Source organism: Rissa tridactyla, chromosome 1 (assembly GCF_028500815.1).
Source record: "Rissa tridactyla isolate bRisTri1 chromosome 1, bRisTri1.patW.cur.20221130, whole genome shotgun sequence".
In the NCBI taxonomy this organism is placed as follows: Eukaryota; Metazoa; Chordata; class Aves; order Charadriiformes; family Laridae; genus Rissa; species Rissa tridactyla.
In genome coordinates, this window is record NC_071466.1 from 140263587 (window position 1) to 140288429 (window position 24843).

The 24843-nt window shown below is 38.2% G+C and overlaps 1 protein-coding gene across 1 annotated transcript in view; it reads left to right on the top strand.

The window, feature by feature from the left end:
- The window catches only part of ANO2 (anoctamin 2), a 190129-nt gene that overhangs the window by 58359 nt on the left and 106927 nt on the right, over positions 1 to 24843 (top strand). Inside the window, exons 10-12 of the mRNA XM_054213085.1 lie at positions 1614 to 1678; positions 19025 to 19159; positions 21750 to 21910. Coding sequence (XP_054069060.1) covers positions 1614 to 1678; positions 19025 to 19159; positions 21750 to 21910 — 361 coding nt within the window. The remainder of the gene's footprint in view (positions 1 to 1613; positions 1679 to 19024; positions 19160 to 21749; positions 21911 to 24843) is intronic.

The following is a 24843-nucleotide window of genomic DNA, read 5'->3' on the forward strand; positions in this document are numbered from 1 at the left end:
TCAAAGTGAAGAAGTTCCTCCTCATATTTGGATGGAACTTCCTATGGTCAAGTTGTGCCGATGATGTGATGCCTTATTTTAAAGGAGCTGACTGCACCTCTCATATGCTACTCTTTTTATGGACCACCTCCGCTTCCTTTTTGAAAATAGGGATAAAAGCCTGTCCTATTCTCCTATTTGAAAATAGGGATAAAAGACATCTGTCTTTTTGGATGATACAGATTTATAATCTAGCAATAGTGATGTGGTTAATTTAGTTATATTTATCACCATATTCTAATTATTTTTTTGTTATTTTTTGATGCACTTTGTACTTCAAGAAACAGTTTTCAGTAAGCATGTTATCTTAGACAGTCTACAGTCTTGTCACAGTGTAAAACTGGGAAAGGAATACAAACAATTCAGGTGGTTCCATGGAAAATTTTAGTCTTTCACACAAGACTGTCCTGCTTTTTATTTTTCTCTGAAGATAAAACATAGTGAACAGTCATCCAACTTTGTTAGATCCTGCTGATGTTTCCTCTGGTCTTCCTTTGGTCTTCATATAATTCTGGAAAGTTTAATTTTTTAATGCCTTCTCTGGATTATTAATAAATGCATACACAGTTATAAAATCTCCTGCTATCAAGTTAACACTTTTACTAAATTGTTAATTGCATGGTAATTTCTATCCAGCATCTGGCTTTTGTTTCAGAATGGCATGATGTCTTTCATGCAATAATTACCAATTTCCTTTACAGTCTCTTGTAAAAGATTGTCAAAGGTTTCTTTTTTCTTTTTGAAAGTTCAACAAGCTTGTGTCACAGCAATTAAAGAGCAATTAAAGAGGAAGACTATCCCCGAGTCCCTTTCCTGTTGCAGTTGAGTGTATTGTGGTTAATATACCACAGGTCCTGAAATGTTTCCTTTTAACCCTGACTCTCTTCCCACTAGATTCCTCCCATAGTAAGAAGTTTCTGTAAGATCTGCACCTTCCTTTGTGCTGTCTGTAACCTGTGGGTGAATTTGCATTTCCAACAGTAAACACGTGAACTTGTGTGTCCATGTGCAGCATGGGGAGAAAAGGGTCTCTACTGGGTGTAGTAGCCTCAGGAGCTGAGCAGGAGAGCAGGCTGCTTTTGCCACATTTGTTACCTCTTGGTATGTTTTTACATACCAGTTTTGGACTCTTACCTCAGTTCTCTTCACCTTGGACCTAGAAACACTGGTCAGTACTTACCTATGGTGTGATTCCAGACATTAAATGAATTATATCATAGAAGAATTTCACTCTGTAAGTAGGATTATTTCTAGCATCTTTCCAAAGATTTTCACTACAGGCTACAGAGTCTTTTATTTCTCCTTTTGAGGCTTTCTATTTAACATCAATCTCTAATAAATGTGGTGAGGAGGCGGTAGGTATGTGGAGAAAGATGTGTGTATGCCATGCTCGCGTTGCTGGCTTGGTTGCAGTCTTCCATAACTGGCTGAAAAATGTACTTGGAAGTTGGTATTGAAGTATGGGAAACTGCTTTTTTTGGTACATATATTTTTAACTCTTAGAAGATGTTTGTAAAAACAGATGGGAGCACTTGTGTCAGCTTAACTTTCTGTTTTGTTTGGATTTTTTTTAGTTACTGTATCGAGAATGGGCAAGATACGGAGCATTTTACAAGTTTCAGCCTATTGACCTCATAAGGTAATCTGGATTTATATAATACACTAAGGGACCTGTTTTTTAGCTGGTGTAAATTAATTAACTTCCTTCCAGTTACTTCAGAAAATGAAATCTAGGATTGAGCAGAGCATTAAAAATAATGCTCTGACTGCTTCTCTGTTGCTCTGATGACAGTTTACTTTAATAAAAATACACTAAATAATGTACCTTTGTTTTTGTATAGTGCTTATTCCTGGAAGAATGTAACACTTCAATTATTTTTTTTTTTATAAAGCATTAATTCTTTCAAAAAAGAGGAATTTACATCTACATTCATAAATTTTTATTGTAGAGTATGGTCACGAAGTCTGGTGAATAATCAGAAGCTGGTGTTCACATCATGAATCAGTGTGAAAGTATTTGACAGTCTTGAAATTGATTTGATTTTTTTATTCCTGGTTTTACAAGTTTTATTCATCTGAACACATCCATATGTGTTCCCAGTGTTTTTTGTATATTTTGAATTTTGACATTACAAACATAGAATAAGTTGGGTTTAAAATAAGACAAAACAAAACCACCATGCTTTTTAAGGAATTTCCACAATATCTCTACAAGAAAGCCAAACCAAAACAAAGCAATTTTTGTTGTATACAACTGTTGTATACTGAGTAAAGAAAAAGAAATCTTTGTGAAAACTGCTGACTTGAAATATTCTAACATGAGATATCTGTCTGGGAATAAATGAACTGTGATATTAACAAACAATAGAAAAAAACCCTGTACCTGGATAATTTGTATACATAAGAAAGATGACATTCATTAGCATTTATGTTTTGAATAATCAAACTCCAACTAACTTTTATTATATGAGCTGCCCCTATGTCTTTACCTGTGAGAGCTGGTATTAATAATAAGGATAATCAATAATCTTTGTAAAATGTATTTATTGTATTTTGAGTTAAAGTTGAAATACTGCATATAGTTTTTCAAGGGCTTAACCGCTAACTTGTAGCACGACCAGAATTGCTCTTTATTGGGAGTGAGATGTTTCAAATTGACAAATGGTATCTACACCACCAAATCTTACAAAGGTTCTGCAAGGCTTTGAAATTTCCTCTTTTTTGCCTTAACGTTTTTGTGAAGGATTTATGTACTTTTTGAATACCAGTTATTCCAGGCCAGGCTACTGTATGGAACAGGTAAATCAGAACAAGATTAAAACACTCGGTATGTTTTTAGTAAATATTACAAATATTAGGTTAAACTGTGAATGGCTAGAGGAATTCTCAAGTTTTACCAAACCTGACAGCCCAGTTGAATTAAAAATAGAGGTACACCTGCTTACACTCCATCTTCATTTGTATTTTGCTGTCTCCATTATAATGTTTCACTATACTGATATGATTTCATAGAAATTCTGTGGTTTAAACTTCTGTGAGAAAGAAAAAAAGGACCAGACATGTGCAATTGATTCTCTGTTCTCAGAGATGATTCTTCTTCTATACTTTGCTTGACTGCAAGTTTGAATGTTACCACTAAAATAAATGTGGTTTTTATTTTCTGAGTAATGTTAGAGCTTTAGAGTATATATACCTGAACAATTACCACCCTTTTCTTTCTGCAGCTGAACTAGGTTTTTGCACCTCTGTACTGTGGGGGGGATTTGAGCTCAGTCTCAATGTGGGTGTGTTTATTCCCTTGGCAAACATCAGCCATACTTCGGGGATTTTGATAATTTACTGTGATCCTTCTTTCTTAGATTGATTAGCTTGTGCTCCAGTGGTTATGGGAGTACTGTGTAACTTAACAAGTTTGTATTCAGCCTTTGATGGACAGAAGAAGCAGCATTTATTTTGTTTTATATTCAAAGCCTGTTCTGACTGATGTTTTCAAATACATTAATTGTGTTGAAGTATGTTTCTTAAATAATATTCACATCCCCAAATTAATTAGGCTTTTTAGTTTATTTCTTAATACAACTTACAACAGTGGAAATCTTTTTAACTATTCCTATTTCACCTTTATACAGTAAGAATGTAAATCAAAAGTAATTCTTTAACCAAAGTACCTATGCTGGAAGGCTAGATATGACGCTCTAGAATTATTATAAATTATTCCTCAGTTATAAATTATTATTATAAATCATATGCCTCAGTACCTTGCTTCTGGCCATACAGTTGTTGCCAGTTTCCAAGTGATTGTACACCAAAGCTAGGAATGACATGTTTGCTATGCTCACTCTTGGCACGGTCCAGGGATTCTCTGAGGTCCCTTCTAAGGTCTGACATCCTGAGGGACTGCTAGCTGCATAGTCAGTCTTAGAATATTTTCAAGTTCTTAAAAACATAAAACCAAATAAAGAACCATTATGATATCTACTGACAGTTCCATTCACCCCTGTATCTTCATCTGTAAAAGTATTCTGCGCTGGCTTTATGCACCTCTTTGGGCTATATGGAAAAGCTAATTTTTTTTGTAAATCAGGAAATGCAGTTGTGAGTGAGAAAGGTTTCACCAAATGAGAATATGGTGGGTGTTACGTATTTCTATTCTACAGCAAAATGATTTCAGTTAAAAACTTTAAGGGAATATATAGTGCAGATCACGCAGATAGTACAGTGTGAATTGAGGGTTTGTTTGTAAAATGTTTGTAACACCCAGTCTCTCAGTGCACATCCAGATATTAAATAACATTGCTTAAAACAAAGCCTAGCTAATGCAGTGCTTTATTTTCAAAAGCATATGAAAGTTTAAATATAGCCATATGAATTAAATGTTTGTCTTTCATATATGTCTATTTTCAACTCAGATGAAGAGGATGATAAACATTTTTTGAGAGAGAAATTAGAAATTATTTGCTAACAGATATCTTAAGGCTAGAAGTACTGAAAATGGTTTACCTTCTCTTTCAGTCACCCTTAGACTTGGAATGCACGAGTGATATATTAACAAGTAGAGAATGAAAATTGCAGTTCTAGGACATGCAGGCCTCTAGAGGTTTGCCTGTTATAATATACTTTTTTTCTCATCCTAATTTAAGTATTGATTTCTACTAGGGAGTTTCTCTAGTGTAGCTTTCTTGTAGGAATGTACTTACCAACAGTAGTTCCTCTCAGTCCTTGCAATGTAATTTAAAAGGTGCTATAAACATATCTGTGGTTCATTGATTTTTTTCTGTTTTGATGATGCTCTTTTCTCAAATGAAGATGAATTCAAAACCAGTTTTTAGCAATTTTTGCAGTTAATGCATTTGTTAGTTTCCTAAGGGGCAATACTACTGTTGATCCTGAGACAGGGAGGACACTTCCTAGCAGTTTTATGAACCTGCATAAAGAAAACCAGTTTTATGATTTTTTTAATAAATGTTATAGTATGTTGATCAAAGTTTTAACTATGTGATTCTAGAATGAACAGGTTGTGAACAGGGACCTCTAGAGGTACCTAAACCTATTATCTGCTCACAGCAGGGCTGGCTTGAAAGCCAGATCAAGTTGCTCACGAGTTTTGATATCTCCAAGGATGGAGATCACGCGGCCTCTCTGAAATCCCTTTCCAGTGCTGCACCACACTCAAGGGGAAGAATTTTTTCCTGCTCTTCAGACCAAATTTTCCTTGGTACAATTTACAGCCATTGTCTCTTGTCTTTTAGCAGTGCATCTCTAATGAGCTATAGCAGGTCAAGAAAACATATTTAGCAGGTATAAGTGTAATAGAATTTATAATGGATTATATTTCTGGTTGAATGCAACCTTTATCACTCAGGAGCTCTAAATGACAGATGAAGTGAGTATGCTAAGGTTACAGATATCACAAAGAAGTGGTTATCCTTCTGAGACAAAAAGCTTGCTTAATTCCTGAAAAACTGGCAACCTATTTTCTTAATGGACATTCTGAAGCAGCTGCAGATGGGAACTTGTATATGGACTACAATTCCAGATAGGGGACCATCATCGTAAAGGGGAGCTTCCCTTTTGTTATCTTGTTATTAATACAAAATTACCTTACCCTAGGAAGTCAAGCAGAGCTAGCTAGGTTTTAATTGTGATAGAGCTTATTTTAGTACTAGTACTTCTAGAAGGTTCCAGCCTGCCTAATTTTTCATGTTTTCATTTCTGTTTCCTATTGCTAGGACTTCACCTAATTTCTTAATAACGAACAGGCTACATTATCTATAGCATGACTACTTTCAAAGCTCCAAGTGCCTGCATATGCTTATCTTGCTGTAAAGCCTAAAACTGGGAAGACATGGTCATTGTAAAGATCAAGACTATGTATACAAAAATTCTTTTTGCAAGAGTAGGTGGAAAAGTGTGTTAACAAAAATATTATTTATAGTGTATAGCACGTAAATCAAAACTTGGGAGTTTCTGTTTCTCAAACTGTCTGCCTAATATATTTCTTCCTTCCTATTTTTAACTATGTTTTTCTTTTGTATGGAAAATTGTTTCAACTTTGTGTGTAATGAATTCTGGCCCTTCATTGCAGTATGCCCGTGTTGAACCTGCTCTTGACCACCGTCACCAGTTCCCCCCGGTTCCCACAGTTGAATGCTGTCTTCCTAAAGCAGAGCAGCCTGTAGCTTTCTCTTCCTGGAATTTTTAAAAGTGATGACAGACCTACGATATCCTGAAGTTTGATTTTCTCAGCTCTGAATACTGTTGCCTTCACTTGCAGCATCCCAGGGCCTGTGTAGTACAGTGTTCAATGTAAGCAATCAGGCCCCAAACATGTTATTACTGGTTTGCCTTTTTTACATTTTTCTCCTTTCATCAGTCTTCACCACACGAAACAAAACGGGTATATCTGCTTACCCTACTTCAGATAGAGTAGTTTTAAAGGAGCAATAAAGTAAGAAAAGAGGAGTTCTACTGAAATGGTATTTTTATTGTCTTTAGAGATAAGTGTTTCTGCCTTGGCAAAAGTGGGGTTAAGATCAGTTTCTAGTACAGTCTTCCCCTAACTGTGGCCGTCTATCCTAATTAATGGATTAGCAAATCACTACTTCTTTCACCACTGTTCTTTGTAGCCACATTTTCATCTCTGGAGAGAGAACATTTATCTCCACATACTGTCTAGAATTCTAAGAACTTGAAAATAAGGGTCTGCGATGCCCTCCCTAATTTCAACTGAAGTGTTGTTCAACCATTGATTAAACTTGATTAACCTAGGTAAATGTCTGATCTTTATTTTTTATGCAATGTAACTACTTTGGCAGAAAATAACCTTGTAATATGTGGTTATGTCACAGGGATTGAACAAACCTTTCTAATGCTTGCCTCAGAGCCAAGCCTGATCAGTCCAAAGTAATATTTTGCGATAGATACATATACAGTGCCCCACTCTCTACCGGGATGGCTGACCCAGCAAGTCAGTCTTACAGTTCCCAGATTTCCAACAAATACCTGTAACTTTTCTGAAAGCCAGGTTTCAAAGCAGGGGACGATGAGCCCTGCCTCCCGTGTACAGCCAAGCAGACTGAGAGCAGTGAGCTCCCTTCACTCCCTCCCACTGCAAGGCTCACGTGACTATCACCAGCTTCTGTAAGGCTGCAGAGAAAAGTGAAAACTCCACCATGGTGGATGTACAGGCTTATATACAGTTCCTAATGCCTGGATAATAGTTACGCTATGATCTTTTCTCTCTGCTGAAGCAACTGCTATGTCAGGTGGTGGTTATTTACTACCTTTTGAGTAAGACGTCACTTACAGCGTGGGGTCTGTACTATTGCAATGAAGAGCTTTTCTCTACCTGACAGTTTGATTCCTTATTTAACAGAAATGCCTTTTCAGTTCAAACCAAGAATGTTTCAGGCTTATCCATTGCTTCTTTTCCCTTACAGCCCTTTTCCTTCACTGTGTACCAGTGGGGTGCTCCTCATTTTTTGGGATTCCCTTTCCCTTTGAGGGAGGAATGAACTTGCTTTCTTTTGGGGTATTAGTGATCAGTGTGTTGAGAGTCTTGTGCTTTCCCCTTAGTCTGGCGAACTACTGTAGCGTTCTTCTGAGGTGACACTGATTCATGTAATCCTGGAGAAGGACCTCTTATGCCAGGTGGGTAATGACAGTAAAAAACAGTTCTTGGCAAATAACTAAATGACTCAGTTCCCATACAGAATTATGGGAACACTATGCAATTCTTCCCTGACTGTCTCTAGCAGGCATATCTTCAACATTCACAAAGATGCTGAGGCTATATGCAAGGAACTCTTTATTAGGAAAAAGAGAAAACAGCTTTAAGCCTGGGAAAATGCAGTAATCGAACAAACATAGCATTAAGTAGAAAAATGCCCATGAGCTCTACCAGTAACTTTGGCAGTAGTCCATCTAGCTCCTTTCCAAACTTCTGCTGAGAATGTGCCTTAGGCAATAGTCTGAGCATATCTTCTTGCTATGACCCTTTTGCACTTTAAGTCCAACATCTTTTTATAGTTCCAACAAGATGAATCTACAACAAAGATTCAGTCACAACATGGGGTACGTTCAACTTACAGTTCATCATCATTAAAACACTAGGTACAGTGGGAAGTGCTATGCCAGCAACCACTCAGCCTTGATGTTGTCCTTTGTGCCAATTTTTATAGCAGAGAGTTTCCTGGAGGGATCCAGGAGCAGGTGGGACCCTGTAGCAGAGTCCTAGCTGTTGAGAAAGGAATGCTTTCTCCATCATTATCATTCTTTCCCCTATCCAGTGTCTGTGTGATCTCATTACTCTTCATGACCCCAGTTTATTTATGAATGGACTTTTGTATCAAGTCATACGTCCATTAAATGGACTGCATATCAGCTGCTTGATGTTAAGACAGCACTTTTCGTGTGCAGTTGTAGGGATTTTCCCCTCTATCCCTGGAACTTCTCATCACAGGGCATACATTAGTGCTCCATCCTGTGTTTATTGCAAAGCAGAGGGTTTTTGCTCATGGTGCATAAATCACTTAAGAATTTGTATTGAATTATTCTGCTGGGTCCAGGCCTGTGACTGGAGTGGGATGATTTACTTACATCTCTGCATTTCATAGACTTTGCCAGTCCTGTAGGAAGTGGTTCTCTCTGTGTGTGTTTTGGCAAGAGCTTGGTCTTATTTATTGATGCTTGTATGAGAGATGGAATTTTAAACCAGTAGGCTTGTATTGCAGTGCTGAGGAAAACCAGATCACTGCTTTCTGATAAACATAATTCCCAGGCTTCAGGTCACTGTCTGAGCACTAAGATCCTCATTACCATCCAGATTCCTCACTCCTTCAGTGGGATTTTCAAAAGCTAGATCCAGCAAAGGGTGTGCACATCTACATCAGGACTTATGCAAAGCCAAGGCTCTGAAGACTGTGGTTGTTTCTGTGCAGCTTCCTCATGCCTCCCCCTTGGATTGTGTAGTTTTGTAGGCAGATAGAGTTCGGTTTTATCTGTGTGCAGAACTGTCTCAGGCTAAGCTCCTTAGTGCCTGTATGGTGCCTAAACTTCACAGCCAGAAACTTACATTTCATAATGGACTTGAATAGGTCCCAATCCAACAGGTATCTTTGGAGGTGGTATCAGTGTATTTTGATAGAAAATGAAAGTTGTTTTAAATTGGAGAAGGAATAGCCAGAGGTGGGAGGCCCCATTGAAACAAAAGAGAAAGTCCTGCACATTTTTATATGCATGCATACAAGTATTTGTAGGCATCTAGAGGTGTGTGTGACTGAGAACTTCAGGGAGTAGAAAACAGTCGCTGCATTTGGGTGGTTAGTTCTGCTTATCTTTCTTTGAAAACTGCTATTGACATCTTAATCTCAGTAGAAAGTTCTGGTTATGACATGGTGGGGTTGAGAGGAGGTCCTTTTCTGACTCCTTGAGCACTGACCAGGGGTTAAGACCAACCCTTGTCATCTGGTTTAAAGGTATACCCCAATATTAAGATGCTTTGTATGAGGATCCTATCTGTCTGTGTGCAAAAGTTATATTAGAGCAGACCAGATCTTTGTCTGATCCAGTAACCTGTCTCCAACAGTGGAAAAAACCAAGAGGGCAAGTGAGTGAAGAGATTAACCATGTAACTTCTTTGAGTTCTTCCACTGCCCAAGGAAACATGTAACAATTATCCACAGAAAACACCCGCATAAAGGTTTCCAACATGAGAAATCTCTGAACTTCCACAGTCAGTACAGAGAGCAGAAAAATGAACATCTTAATGCAGTATTTAAGCAGGTGATTACTGCTGTTGTGTATTACTTTCTTGGTGGAATAGTTGCAATTGAAGTGCTCAAAGATCACACAATCACAGAATAGTTGAGGTTGGTGGGGACCTCTGGAGGTCATCTGGTCCAAACCCCTGCTCAAACAGGGCCATCTAGAGCCAGTTTCCCAGGATTGTGACTAGATGTTTTTTGAATATTTCTAAGGAGGGGGACTCCACAGCCTCTCTGGTCAACCTATTCCAGTGCTGTCACCTTCAGAGTAAAAAGGTGTTTCCTGATGTTCAGAGGGAATCTCCTGTGTTTCAGTTTGTAGCCCTTGCCTCTTGTCCTGTCACTGTGCATCACAGAAAAGAGCCTGGCTCCATGTTCTTTGCGTCCTCCCTTTGGATATCTATATACATTAATAAGATCCCCCTGAGCCTTCTCTTCTCTAGGCTAAACATTCCTGGCTCTCTTGACCTTTCCTCATACGAGAGATGCTTTAGTCCCTTAACCATCTTCGTTGCCCTTTTTTGGACTCTCTGCAGTATGTCCATGTCTCTGCTGTACTGAAGAGCCCAGAACTGCATACAGAACTCCAGGTGTGCCCTCCCCAGTGCTGAATAAAGGGGAAGGATCACCTCCCTTGACCTGCTGGCAATACTTCGCCTAAAGTGGCCGAGGATACCATTCACCTTCTTTGCAGCAAGGGCACATTGCTGGCTCATGTTCAATCTGGTGTGCACCAGGACCCCCAGGTTCTTTTCTGCCAAGCTGCTTTCCAGCTGGGTGGCCCCCAGCAAATATTGATGCATGGGATTGTTCTTCCCCAGGTGCAGGACTTTGACCTTCTCCTTTTTGAATTCACAATATTCCTGCCAGTTCATTTCTTCATCCTCTTGTGGTCCCTCTGGATGGTAGCACGACCCTCTGGCATACTAGCCACTCCTCCCAGTTTTGTGTCATCTGCAAACTTGCTAAGGGTGCACTCTGCCCCATCATCCAGATCATTAATGAAGGTGTTAAACAGGACTGAACCCAGTATTGACCCCTGGAGTACACTGCGAGTCACTGGCCTCCAACTAGGCTTTGTGCGGCTGACTACTACCCTCTGTGCCCAGCCATTCAGACAGTTTTCAATGCACCTCACTGTCTGCTCATCCAGCCCATACATCAACAGCTGCTGTATGAGGATCTTATGGGAGACTGTGTTAACGGCCTTACTGAGTCCAGGTAGACAATCTTCACCGCTCTCCCTTCACCTACCAGGCCAATCACTTCATCATAGAAGTTTATGGAGTTGGTCAATTACACATCTGTTTATTAGCCACTAGATGGTGTCTATCTGACAGTAGTATTACTTACAGTGCAAGTGCTTACAAGTACTTACTTATTAAAGCAAACACATGAAATTAATTCAGACCCTGTAGTAAGGCTTAGCTGTATTAATTTGAAAAGCAAGAAAGTGTTCATGAAATATTAGTTATTATAAATCAAAGTTATTTATGAAAAGAAGTCAGTATTTGAGCTTCAAACTCTGTTAAATTAGATGATAAAAATCATGCAAATTATCTTGTGAAAACTGAAGGTTAGGAAAGTGATAAATAATCAGTGACCTCACATTTGTTCAATGTAAAATCATGGACAAGCATCTCATTTGCAAGTAAAGTAATGCCAGAAAAGCAAGTCATAATAGATGTTAAAAAAAATAGGAAGAAAAAGACTTGGTAACCTGCCTGCCAGTCTAAAAGAAAGGCTGATTCACTGTATCATATTAAATAGTTTACTCCTTGTTTGTAGGAGCTTGTAGAGTTTATTATGAGCAGACATGTTATATGTATAACTGTATTAATTATTTGTTTCTTATGTAGAGTGTCATTTGGTGTGCTGAGGTGCTTATAAGTGAAACTGTACTCACTTCCTCATAGGTAACCTCTACTGATTTGCGTTGGTTTTGACTCAGCCTCATGTAGCCAGGCTACCCGCTGTGGATTTTTAATTTGCCAGGTTTGGACGGTTACTGGCAGTTTTGGTTGATAAAGTATGCTAAAGAATAAAGTAAAGAAAGCTAAAGAGAGATACTGAGTGTACATAGGTTGTCTTAAGCATGAGCTCTTAAAGGTGATGGGACAAACACTGCATTACTACTCTTGCTCAAAATGTCTCTCTTTAGGAAGGTCTGCTGTGGCTACTGCCGTCTCAGACACGTAGAACTTTTAGGCGAAGAACATGACAGGCAAATCCAGACATCAACAGAATCATGTAATCAGGCACTTAATACTTTCAAATACTACGTAAGGTTAAGGACTGCTGTTACTGCACCTAAAGTGCTATGCACGTGTTATTATTTTATGTTCCTGCAAATCGCATTCTCTTTGTGTCTAGCTCTACATAAAAGGTCTCTTTAACCGTGGGGACCTGGACACTTTACAAAGGCCATACACAAATCAAAAAATGCTCTATAGAAGCACTGAAGCTTTGCATTCTCCCATTACAGAGGGGAGAATGCAGTTACAGTGCTGCTGACTAACCGGCATCGTGTTGCTTGCTTATACAATTGGTAGGTAGTCAGCCTTAATTTCTGTCTCAGTCACATTACATGTCTACTTATTATGCTTCTATTGTTCTTTGTATTACAGTCAGTAAACAAACGCTTTTTTTAGTTTATAATCCATCACCACAAACTATGCCCTTTCAGTTGTATTCTGACAATTTCTTGGAATCGAAGCAATAAGGTTTGTGCACCCGTGAAGCTCAGTAAGTGGCTTGTCCTGTTTTTTTCTTTACAGGCTAAGGTTTGATCTTTTGCTATTTTAAATTGCACTTAATACACAAATTCCGTGGGTTTTATTCTACATATTTTTCCCAGGTTTTTGAATACAATAGAATTTGAGAACTTGAATATTCACTTCCTCCACACTCATCACCTTCTCCCTAAACAGTACCCTGTTATTGTGTTGAATAATACTTATTTGTTAAGAGCCAAGAGTCTAGGGGAAAACAAAGTTCTACATCTAAGTGAATTTCAGAATTTTTGTTCTCAAAGGAGTTGCAATATTTTGACAGTGTTTTTTTTGTGTCCTATAATGGATCACAAGTAATATTTCACAGTGCCTTGGAAGAAAATGTATCTATGGCTGATATGATACATAATTTAGGTAGGTTTGGCTCCAGATTTCAGGTACCGTTGAGGGAGATTGCAAATATTTGTTAACTAATGTTTTCAAACAAGAACTTTAGCTGAAAGGGCTTAAGTGAATGGCTCTTGTGGCGTCTTGCTTCATTCTACTTTCAGGCAAAACCAGTCAGATCCGTAGTTTCTCTTTTCATCCTTGGTGAATGCTCTCAACCAGAAGCACTGCAGATTATTTGCTAGAGAAGTGCATTACTTGCTAGAGAAAATACAGAGTATGAAGTCTTCTATGGAAATCAAAAGACAGGCTCTTGCTCTGAACTTGTTTCCAGGTCTTACCAATCTGGTACCAAGTGTTCCGAAGTGAATGAGTGGCATTGGCAGATGTGAACACAAACATGAATGTTAGAGCTATCTTTCAGCATTTAGGGTTTTATTTAGGGTTCTAGCACTGGCTTATCAACTGTTTTCACAAACACCCTCATAATCACTGTCTACTGGACAGTCTTGATCTTTATCTCCAATTTAGGGAAAACCATGTGCTCTTGCCTTGGACAGAGGCTCCTTTCTTTGTTTTGTGCATGCAGAACCAGTTGGCCGCTCTAATGGACTTTTTCTTTCCTGACGCAGACTCAGCTGCATTGTAATTTAGCTGAGGTTCCGTTGTTGTTTTTTTTCTCCTCTTAAAATTTTAATAAAAAAAGTTTTTTTGTCTCTTGTCAAGTTGTTCCAAGGGGGGTTGTCTTCTGCCAGGAGCTTTTCTTGGCTTCCATATTGCTCCATTTGATGAACTCGCTGTATATCTGGATTTAGCAGTGATAAGTTTCTTCTTGGGACTGTCTGGACTGAATATGTGTGTATATGCTGTCAGGCACAAACATGGTAGAAATCTCTAGGATCTCTGGATGCGCAGCAGCCTCAGTGCTGCTGCTGAGCGGTAATTCTACCCAGGTGTCCCAGATGGTTGTAATAAATGTTTGAATCCTGCCCTGAGAAAATTTTCACGTGGAGAAAAAATGACAAATCCAGAAAAGTTTGGACATAGGCAACTCTACCTGGAGAGAAATGGTGGGGTATAAATAGATGTTATGGCCTGTTCCTGATTTGGTATAGTGACTGAGAATTTCTCTATACTTCAGCAGTTTTTAAACTAGTTCTGGTGGTAGAGATGTTCCAACATGAAAATATACTTTGAGAGGACTGCTTGTCCTTTCTCCTGACTGTAGATATACCAGAATTTTGTCCACAATCTGTGCAAATAGGTTTATTTTGAAGGCATAAGTAATGTTTTACCACGTTTTACCATTTTCACAGGGGAAAGCCTACACAATAAATAGCTGTAAATCAGTTCAGTTTTGCATAGAAACTATTGCATAGAAACAATTCCACCACCATAGGGGCAGTGGATTCCACCATGGGGATTTGTGGCAAACACGAAATAACAGCTGGCCTAGAATGGTGTATGGAAATGAAAAAACTGAAGAGTTTTGAACAGATTTCCCAGTTAGGTGACTCAGTGTCCATGGCGTCTTTTCATTGCATTTTTAACTTTGTTCCTGAACAACTCCAGAGTTCTTTCCAGAGTGTGTCATGCACCACATGCTTTATTCACATTCCAGGTATCCCACACTTGTTTTCACAGAGTCAAAAACTAATGGCTTTTTTTTCCTTTTTTCTTTCTCCTCCCTTCCCCAAATCTTAGTCGGTTTATAAATTGCACAACTTGGCATTGGAAGCACTGTGACCAATGTGCAAGCATAGAATTTAATTGTCAGTTATTCTTTTTGATGTTGGTTTGGCAACCAGAGAGACAGAAGTGCATTGCAGATGTCTGGTTCCAGTGTTATACTGGTGAAGCGAAGGGTATTGAGTAAACATTTACACTGAGGCCTTCCCAGTACTTCTGATTCTAACTCTGCCATGAGAGGGAATATACTTTCTGCAGGTGTTTTTTGATGTTGTTTTTTAACGTAGTTTCTGATCATTTACTTCATCTTGGGAAGTATGAGAAACTGTGACTTTTGTTCAGCTTCTGAAGAAGTTATGGATGATTTGACCAAATCTTTCCTTAGAGACATGATTCTTACTGATTAGAACTTAGTGCCTGGTAGGTGGCCATTTACCCAGCATTCAAAAAGTCTTCCAAAGTGAAAAGTACAAAATTTCGCCTTAGACTTTAACAACACGCAGAACAAAATGCTTGGCTGCTCTTTCTGATAGGAGGAGTACACATTTTTTATCAAAGCCATTTACCCCTTGCTTTGGATGAGAACTGCTGTCCTTTTTGCATTTGTGTAAGTTACAGTTATTTCTTTACATTAGAATACAGCTAAGGTACAGCTCACGCATTGCAGAGGGCATACTTTTTTTGTGTGACTTTGCAGCAGACCATCCGTGAGCATACTTTGGAAAGGATTAGTCTTTAGCTTTGTCTGGATATATGTGAAGCGGATGTGAGTTAGCTACTGAGGTAGGGCGAACCTCTTGTCTCAATTCTATTTTTCCATGCCACCATAAATCATGAGTAATTCCTTGAGTATAATAAAGTAAGACTGCTTTTATCCCAATGTAAATGAGAGAAGATGCCAAGTTCTTGGTGTAAATATACAAAAACTTGTAAAAATTCCTTTTCTTGACGTACATCTTACTCTACCCTTGAAGAACACATTTCTTTCCTCTTATTCGCCATTATAATTTATTTCCTTTTTGTATGAAAATATAGAGGGGCTAGTATGTCCACATTTTAGGAAAATTATCATCCTGCTTTCAAAGTGAAATAGCATTGCGATTTGCTAGCATGAAACTATTGACTTGAGTAGGGGTGGAATGCTTTCAAACCTTGTAAAACTATGCTAGTGTGCCTTTCCTAAGAGATTTTTAGAGGGTTTCTGGAAAGGAACCCACCCCATGGTATTCTTAAGGTCTTAGCCAAAAATCACTAATCTAGCTGTGGCTGCAGTACATGTCACAGGTGGTCACAGGTGTTTGCAGAGGCTGGGCTCCTTTTCAGAGTAATGGGAGAACATGTCTTTGGACATGTCAAAAAGGAAGGAGCATGTCCACGTCCTGTGTTTTGCTAGCTTGATAAAATCAGATTTAAACTTGTCATCATGCTTCCAAACACTGTCATTGCTTCTCCTTCGATTATTTCACTTTCTGGCACATTGGTGGACTGAGCTTGGGCACAGCAGTCCTAATTATTTTTCTTTTTCAAAACAGTTGAGCCACAGAACATTGTGCAGTTTTCCTCTTGGCAACTGCTTTTTCCCATACTGCCAGGACATTTTTGAGCTCTTCTCACTTTCTCTTGGCAGGGATGCAAATAGCAACCCTTAGCTTTATAGGTCACAGATCACATTTATCACTGGAAGGCTTAAAAATTCTAGAGGAAACCTCATGAGGCATAAGCTTCAACTTCGTTGACCCTGGTCAGCTGGTCTTTAACGCTTGTGGGATTTGAATACTGTCTGTGCTAATTTGTGGCCTTTTGTCAAAACAATAGACAGTTTAAAACAGCTCAGATTGTGGACTATTTTTCATGCCTGCGTTGACATCTTGGGAGCGCTGTACTAGCTGTGCATGTTGCCTAGCTCTACAAATAAGGAAGGAGTGAGAAGACAGATAATCAGAATAAGCCCCCTGTCCTCCTTCTTGTTCCATGTTGTTAGGATGTGTTCAGTGAAGTTTACCTTACTGTCAAATGCAAGGCACGTCACTTCCCAATCAGGAGGAAACTTGAGAGCAAATTGAGTCTCCCTGTGTACCGGTCTGCTCCCAGGCCATTGCTGATGTGTATTGACTCACATAGGAGGCTTGAAAAAAAGCTATAGACCATCTGATTCTTTCTATATTTTAATCAAGTACTTCCTCCCTTACTTCATATTCAAAAAATATTCAAAAAACAATGAATGTGAAAATGAAGAAAAACTGTCTCCTAAAAATTACCTCCAGAATTACCTGGCATGTGCCAGGTTACAGGGTAGTCCCACAGTATTCATATTATATTTACAATGTGAATATTTAAGTTTATAATATTATAAACTACTCTATATCTTATTTCCCTATATTCTCTGCAAAAGTGTTAATACGTTGTCCCAAGGTGCTTAAAATGTATGCTGTCGTGTGAGTGTAGAGTTACTAAGCTGATATATGTTGTTTAAAGACTGGTTACTGCAAATAGTATTCCTATTCTGACTCGTGCAAGTTGTCTTTCTGAAATGAAAGAGAATTACACAGCGAATTAAGTTATTGCCATTCGAGTCACTCTGTCATGATTCCACTCGTGTTGTTTGATACTTCGCACAGCCTGTTGCTTATGACAGCCTGGCAAATGTCAGGTGTAGGGGCCGTGCGCCTTTCCCAGAAGAATCCTGAAATTTCCCTTGCTTTTGTGCTGGTTCTCCAAGTTATGCCATCCCTTTATATTGAAGATAATGTTGTCTGTGTATCACCTTAAAGTACTTTTGTTCTTGTTTTCCCTTTTATGATTGCACGCGACCTTCCTAAGGACAAGCGAGGTTAGTTAGACATAATCAAATATAGACACGCAGGTAAAGCAACACTGAAATAGGCATGACTGTACTGCCTGCTTTCCTTCGTGAGAGCCTAGGAATGTGAAGTTAGCTGCAGCTGTGATGCTGTGAGAACAGCATCAGGAACTGCAGTAATAAAAAAACCCAACACTGTAAATAAATTAAAAAAAAATCCTTACTCCTTTCATCTGACCTGGAAACTTGACTGTGGAGGCTTGTCTCGTTGTTCCATGGCTCTGTGCCTTGGTTGCGCTCCTGCCCCTGTCTCTCCTACGGCAGGAACAACCTGGCCCTGAGACCTAGTCTCTGGAGTAGAAAAGTCCATTTTGCTTATGCTGCTGAAAGGACTTGACCTCAACTCTGCAGACATAGAGCTTTGTCATAACATTATGTCAGAATAGAATTATATCTGTTAAAAGAAATCCTGGGTCTCCAAAAATTTCTTTTAACCATCTTCATTAGGAATAGTTTAAATCTGGGGTGCTAAGCTAGGGTAAAACCTTGGGTAAAACCTAGTGTGAGTGAGTTCAAAATCAGTCTCAAAGGGGGATTGTGATTGGTATTTATGAGGAACAAGTCTAGTCTTTCTTTTATTAGGCATGTTAATGTTAACTTGAAATTCTTTTTGTTCTTTCTACCACCACAGCAATGTCATGCCCTGGGTGCTTTCTGTATAGCTTCTTTCTGTCCAGCATTCCTCCATCTTATTCTCTGGCTTGTGAAATGTTTCTAACCGTGTTGTGTTTTATCTAAATTTAGTCTCATTTTAATGATGGTGAGGTCTTGAGCTCTTTGAAGCTCTTGGTGTTTTGCATTATTTGTAATCACTCCTAACAGTACTTTGGGATGATCAGTGAGTTTCATCTATGTTTAGTTTACTTCTTGCAGTGTGATTCATGAAGATGTTGGGCTGAGTACTAGCACATATTTATCAAGATCTACAATGAACTGTTCCTCAGAACAGAAACTGTTTTTTCAAACCAGCTGTCCAGAGACTGTTAATTTGTCAAAAATATTTATTCTTTCTGAAAGTCCAGTGCTAAGTGTGCAAGTAAACCTTCCTGGTTTAACAGAAATCTAAGATTACTAGTCTTTTACGATATCAGAGGATATTGTCAGTGTGTTCCCATAGATGTAATTTCCATGACTTTTACCAGTTGGATTCAGGAGAACTACAAAGGCAAAGAATGATGGTTTATCTAGATATTGTTTTGAAGAGCCGAATCCTTTCCAATGTTTTCTGCAAAACATTTGATTGAAATTCTGCTATATATTAGAGATATTTTGATGACTTAAATTAAGAGATGCAAAAGCTGCAGTCTTTCCCGAGCAGATATTAAGTATGTATTATAATGATAGAAGACTGACTTTAACTTCTCGAAACGGAGAACTGCAATCTGCCCAAATCACCCACTTCATTTAGCAGATCTGACTTCAAGATACTCAGGATTTTCATCCATGTCTTTGACAATCGGTATCTTAATTTTCAGGGATTGTTAAGAAGCTGTAGAACACATTTGAAAATTATACCCTTGACACATGCCTTTTTTTTCTCTTTTCTTTTTCAGAAAGTATTTTGGAGAAAAGATAGGACTTTATTTTGCATGGCTGGGTTTATATACAGAATTCCTCATTCCCTCTTCAGTAGTCGGGATTATTGTATTTCTTTATGGATGTATAACCATCGAGAGTGACATTCCTAGGTAAGCTTCTCTGGGATCAATAATTTGTTACTTGTAAGACTGTGCTTTTTGTTCATAATTCTTAGTGAGAATAATTGCTTTTAGCGTAGCTGAAGAGCAGTGATGTATCATTAACAACCCTGTGAGAATTAGAAATACACATGCATTAAGTAAGACATTTGAATGACACAGTTTTATCTGACTGTTAAGTATTGCAGCTCCTGAAACAGAAATGTTCAATGAGTCTACTGCACTGTTGTAAGTTCTTTTTTACAACATCCATTTGCTTTTTATGGATGCACATATCTCTATGCTTATCCAGAAAGACATCTTGCAGAACTCACTGAAGTTAATGCAAATACACTCTCCAGTACTCTTGGATTACTTTGCTCCTCTTAGTAAAATAGGCTATTTGCACAAGTAAGATGAACAGTAGTTAGCAGATTTAGCGTATTTGGTAACCACAGTATTCTCCTTTCTGACAGTTGCAAAAAAATGTTGTTTTGTGCTGTGTGTGCTGAGACTGTTGTAATAAAGAAAAACTGCCAAATTAACACAGTGATGTTAATCTCTGCTTCTCAGTGGGAAAAAAAAAAAAAGACACTACCTCTGTGTTATCTGTGTCTGACTTCTGGTGGAGACAGGATATTGGATTACTAGTACTACTGGTAACACTCGTTGTGTTAGCTCCTGCATTCTCTCAAATGAATTGGCAACTTTTAAAGTGGATCACTGCAGTAGGACATTATTACTGATAGGTAAATGATGAATAACAACACGTCTGAGTCAGGGTTTGTTTTCTTAGCTTGGTCAGGTTGAATCTTGATGGTCTGTGCTTGTCTGTGGGAAAGCTTGTGCAAACATTTAAACTTAAGTGAGATTTATTGCTAAGATGTATCTGCAGCACCCTCTACTGCCTTTTGAAATAGATGAGAGCATTACTTTAACGATATGATAGCTGGAAACAGCTGTATGCCTTTCAAATTATATAATATTAAACATATTGATACTACAGTTGGAATAGGTTTTGTTGTGGGTTTTTTTTTTTCATTTGAAGTCATAGAAAAAATGCTATTTAATAGTCAATATAGGAACAATCGCAATGACAATATGCCAGCTATCAATGAAGTGATGTTGCAAGTCTTTCCTTAGCTCACAATCCTGGCAAGGACACTAGAGCTTTGCACTACTTAGTTCACTTGAGTAAGACTGTGCAGGTATGAAGGTCTTTCATATACAAACCTTATGAAAAAACTGAAAGCATACTCAGAACTGTCAAGTAAGGTTTGGCTTGTTAAAGGGATAATGATTTTAAAAAGTTTTTTAGATACCGACTCAAATACATAGAAAATAAGAGTAAAACTTAAAATAAAAACTTTAAAGTAAAGATTTTAAAATCTGTAAGAAAGTCTCTTATCTCATGTTTTCCAGAGGACAGCTTAACAACTGCTTTAAACTGAGGGAAAGGAAATACAATTTAACATCTGAATATATGAGGCAGAAGTGGAAGCTTTCTCATTTTTATAAGATTTAATTCTGGGAGGAGGAGGGGGCTTTTTTTCTATTTTTTTTTTCTTTTTGAAAATTAGGGTAGGACTCTGTACTAGAAAAACAAGGAGCTTTGGAGACCAAGAATGCCACATCCATATTCAGCAGGCAAACTTGAGAACCCTGAAATGTAAAGGTATCTGATTTCCTGAAATCACTGTGCACACGATATCTGAACACCCTTAAAACATATCAGCATAGGTGCCTAAAATAACTGTTCACACTTGAAGAACTTAGCCAAAAACCTATGGCAGATGGTGGTACAGACCAGAATTGGTGTTAAAGTTGTATGTTGGGAAAACACCCGTTGCTTTTATAAGTACCCTACAAAATAAAATGCAGGGTAGAGGTGAATTGGAAAGTAAATGTTGTGAAATATGACATCCTTGCTAAGAATGAGACTCTTGGCTGGTGGAAGGCTTTTAAATTCAGTACACGTACATCAGTTTACACCAAAACGTAGCATATCTTGCAAATGGTGTTATTCTGTCTGTGACACAGACCAACCAACGTGCCTAGGTGCTGGTTCTGGCTTTTATGCATACTTACATGGCCAGTCCTGATACACAAAGTAGCATGGTATTTGACATGGATTTTTGTGCCACCATGTTATAAATGTGTGTTTTGTCAAGGGCACAGAACTCCCTTTACAGCCACTTCAGAATTCTTTTTCATGAATTTAAATCTGATCTGAATCAAATCACGTCACTGAGTGCAGAGATGGAAAATTCCACGTTGACTGTGTTTTAATTATTTCCTTTTAGCGTGGTTAACCTCAGTCTTCAGTGATGCAGTCTTCACTAGTTCATTAATGCAGTGTAATGATTAGATTGGTTACTGTGTTGCATTGTTTTTCTTTTGGTAAGTTGCCTCTAAGTATTTTAATGTTCCAGCACATGGAAATGTGCCGGGAAGAGACACACAGCTCCTGTTCCCTGCAAGTGCAAGCCGCGTATATTGCAAATAGCTTGCAATGGCTATGATGTGCTGCTTGATATCACTGCTGTGCATCGCCCTTTGCTGAGTCATAATCTCTAAGAATTTGTGCACTTGTCATTCGTAGTAAAGAAATGTGCGACCAACGCAATGCCTTCACCATGTGCCCCCTATGTGACAAGTTCTGTGATTACTGGAACCTCAGCTCTGCTTGTGCTACAGCTCAAGCTAGCCACCTATTTGACAACCCCGCCACAGTCTTTTTCTCCATCTTTATGGCTCTCTGGGGTGAGTATTTCTTTGAATGTTAACAGTGTCGTTTGATCTTTGGGCTCCTGACAGAAATGAAAGCTGTGATGTACAGTAGTAGAATATAGTAGCCTTACATATAATAAAGTGCTATTAGATTGAATGTGATATACCTATGGCTTTATGAAGCTGTCAGGCCTCAGAGGGCCAGTAAGGGGCTGTCTGTGCCGAGACTTGAGAAAGCAATATTACAAGGCTTTCCACTGTCAACAGCAAGCTTTGGAATAAATGCAGGGGAGTTGGGTAGTTCAGGGAAGAAAAATGTGTCCTTTCTCCCTCTACTGTCTTGTTTAATGGCACTTCTAATCTTTGCCATGTTTTTCTTCATTTTTCTTAATTTTCTATCCATGGCAAGTCCCTTTAACATCTTCTGCACTTGGGGCCAGTATGTGTTTGGGGATTGGTACAGTGCAGGCAGCTGAAAGGGTTTAATTTAAGCACAGAGTGCACTTCCATGTGGGACAACTTAGTCACATAATTTTATCAAAACTTTATGGGATTCCAAGAACAATGGGACTATTACCATTTTAATTATAATATGTTCTAAAGTATTCAATTTAAACAAGCTTGGTTTTCTTTAATAGCAAATATACCCTGTCTCTCTGAGGATATCAAAACACTTCATAAACACTAATGAATGCATTGTAATATTATTCTTATTTTTTCTGGCCTCACCTCTGCCCTGAAAAGTGTATGTACTGTGCTTGCCTGTATTATTGCTGGTGTTATGCCTTCATTCACTCTGGGTCTTTATTATTGTCACAGTTAAAGGTGTTATTGCTACTGGTAATTTTGGAGTTTTTTTTTATTTCCCTATTCGTTGTTCACAAAATGAAATTTTCATTATTTTTATGAAATTAAGCAAATATATCATTGTATTATAGCCATCCCTTAGCAATCAGTGTGTTATACTTTGCAACCTCATTACATTTTACAGCTTTTTTTAGAAATAACTGATTGGTAGCTTGGTGTTGGTTATGGATAACATAGGGTTTTTTAGGAACTTGCAGACAGAACAGGTCATGGAAGTAATAAGTTCTTGTTTAGCAGTTCCTAGAAACCCTTCAGCAGAAGTTAAAGAATATGTAAGCCCTATGACTGACAGAAATGGCAAAAGATGATGAATTTATAGACTCTCACAATGACTTACTTTCCTACTTCAGATTGCTGCCAATTACAGAGTAGTCTGGCAGATGAGGTGTCACGGTTTACTTGCTGCCGTGAAGCATGTCATACACTGCCTTGTGCAAGTGTCGGTGTAGCTGTTTGGACAGCATGTGTATGAATGAGAATTCATTTACTCTATCATAGGTAAATAGTATTTTCCTGACAGAGAATCTTTACTCTAAACTTACATCCATGAAAATTACCATTTCCGCGCAGCCTCATCCAAAACAATTGTATTTTAGTATCAGCAATGCAATGTGCAAAGCAAAATGTTGATATATCCTTGCACTAAGATAAATTAGTAGAATCTGTAAAGTAACAGAAAGGAACAAAAAGTTCCATATGTATTGCTTTAAAAAAAAAGGCATGTAAAAATAACAAAATTCTTTCTGAGCTGTATGCCCCCTCCAAAAAATGTTTCACGCAGATTGGAAAAGTCTGTTCTGGGGACAATGATAACTGAGCTTGTCGGTGCAAAAAAATACAGCCGTCATATAAAAAGAACAAGAAAGTGAAATAAAGTATCCTTTAGTAACTCTGCCCAGCTTGTCTATTAAGTATTAGATTACACCAGTTTTTGGTGCCATACTACTAGGAGACTGTAGAGCTCATTCTGCTGAATGACAGATCTCATTCACAAACTTAATCAGCTTGCCTCACAGTATCTTGAGTAAATGTTGCCTAAATGGTTTTTCGTAGGCTATAGTATAGTGATGTGGAAATTGGCATGTCTTATGACTTACAATTGTATACTTAAAAGAGCAAAGTATGGTAATTTGAGCCAGCTTCATTTCACGATGGTGTTGCGCACAAGAAATTTTTCATCCTGCTTGCCTTCTCCCATTCTGTAAAAGGAAGATGACTTACTATGGTTAGTATCTTGAAAGGAATCATGCTTTTACTAGCTGATCTTGATGCCTTATAAAGTATTTTTGTGATTCCAGCAGGACTGTTTGCAAATGACTATATTCACAAAATAATGGAGTAGTGCCTGGCTAATTGTGCTTAATGTCACTGGTGTTCTGGGATGCTGAATTTCAGCTGTCAGATGTGTTCATTAGAAGGACAGCTAAATATAATGGAACTGTTTTTCTGCTAGTGTAAGTCAGTGCAAACTTGCTGATTTCAGAAAAGCAACTGCATCTAGCCACAAAAGTTCTTACAGATCTAAATGTGGAACTGACTTTTTGAAACAAAAGGAAAAAAGGGAATGAGTAATAGCACCCTATAAAATAATCAAATGTTTTTATATTTAGGATATCTAAAAACTCTAGAGTTTTCAAAACATGCTAAATATAGCTTTTATAAGTCCTCTCCTCTGTAAGGGAGGAGCAGAGATAGCAACTTAATTGTTTAATGTCTGGATTTACTTTCAGTGTACTGACAGTCCTGTGTTTAAATGATATTTATTTCTTACATTATGGGAGGATACCTGTGCAGAAAACCTTTGCAGCTAACTGTTGAAATGTATTCTGTCTTGTAAGAGTCAGGTTGTTTTAATAGTAGTCTAATTTTTCCCAGTGTTATCTTACAGCTCACACCAAGCAGTCAAAAGAAAGCTGAATCTAATTCTCTACTGTTGTGGGTCTTGTGGAGCTATCTACAAGATGTTCAAAGTGATATAAATACTGCTGTGATCTAACAATGTTTTTGCAATGTCCTTTTCACCAACTGAAAAGGTGAAGTGAAGCATAAGAAAATAGAGAACAGTGCCCACAGTTGGGCGCATAGGTATACCACCTAGG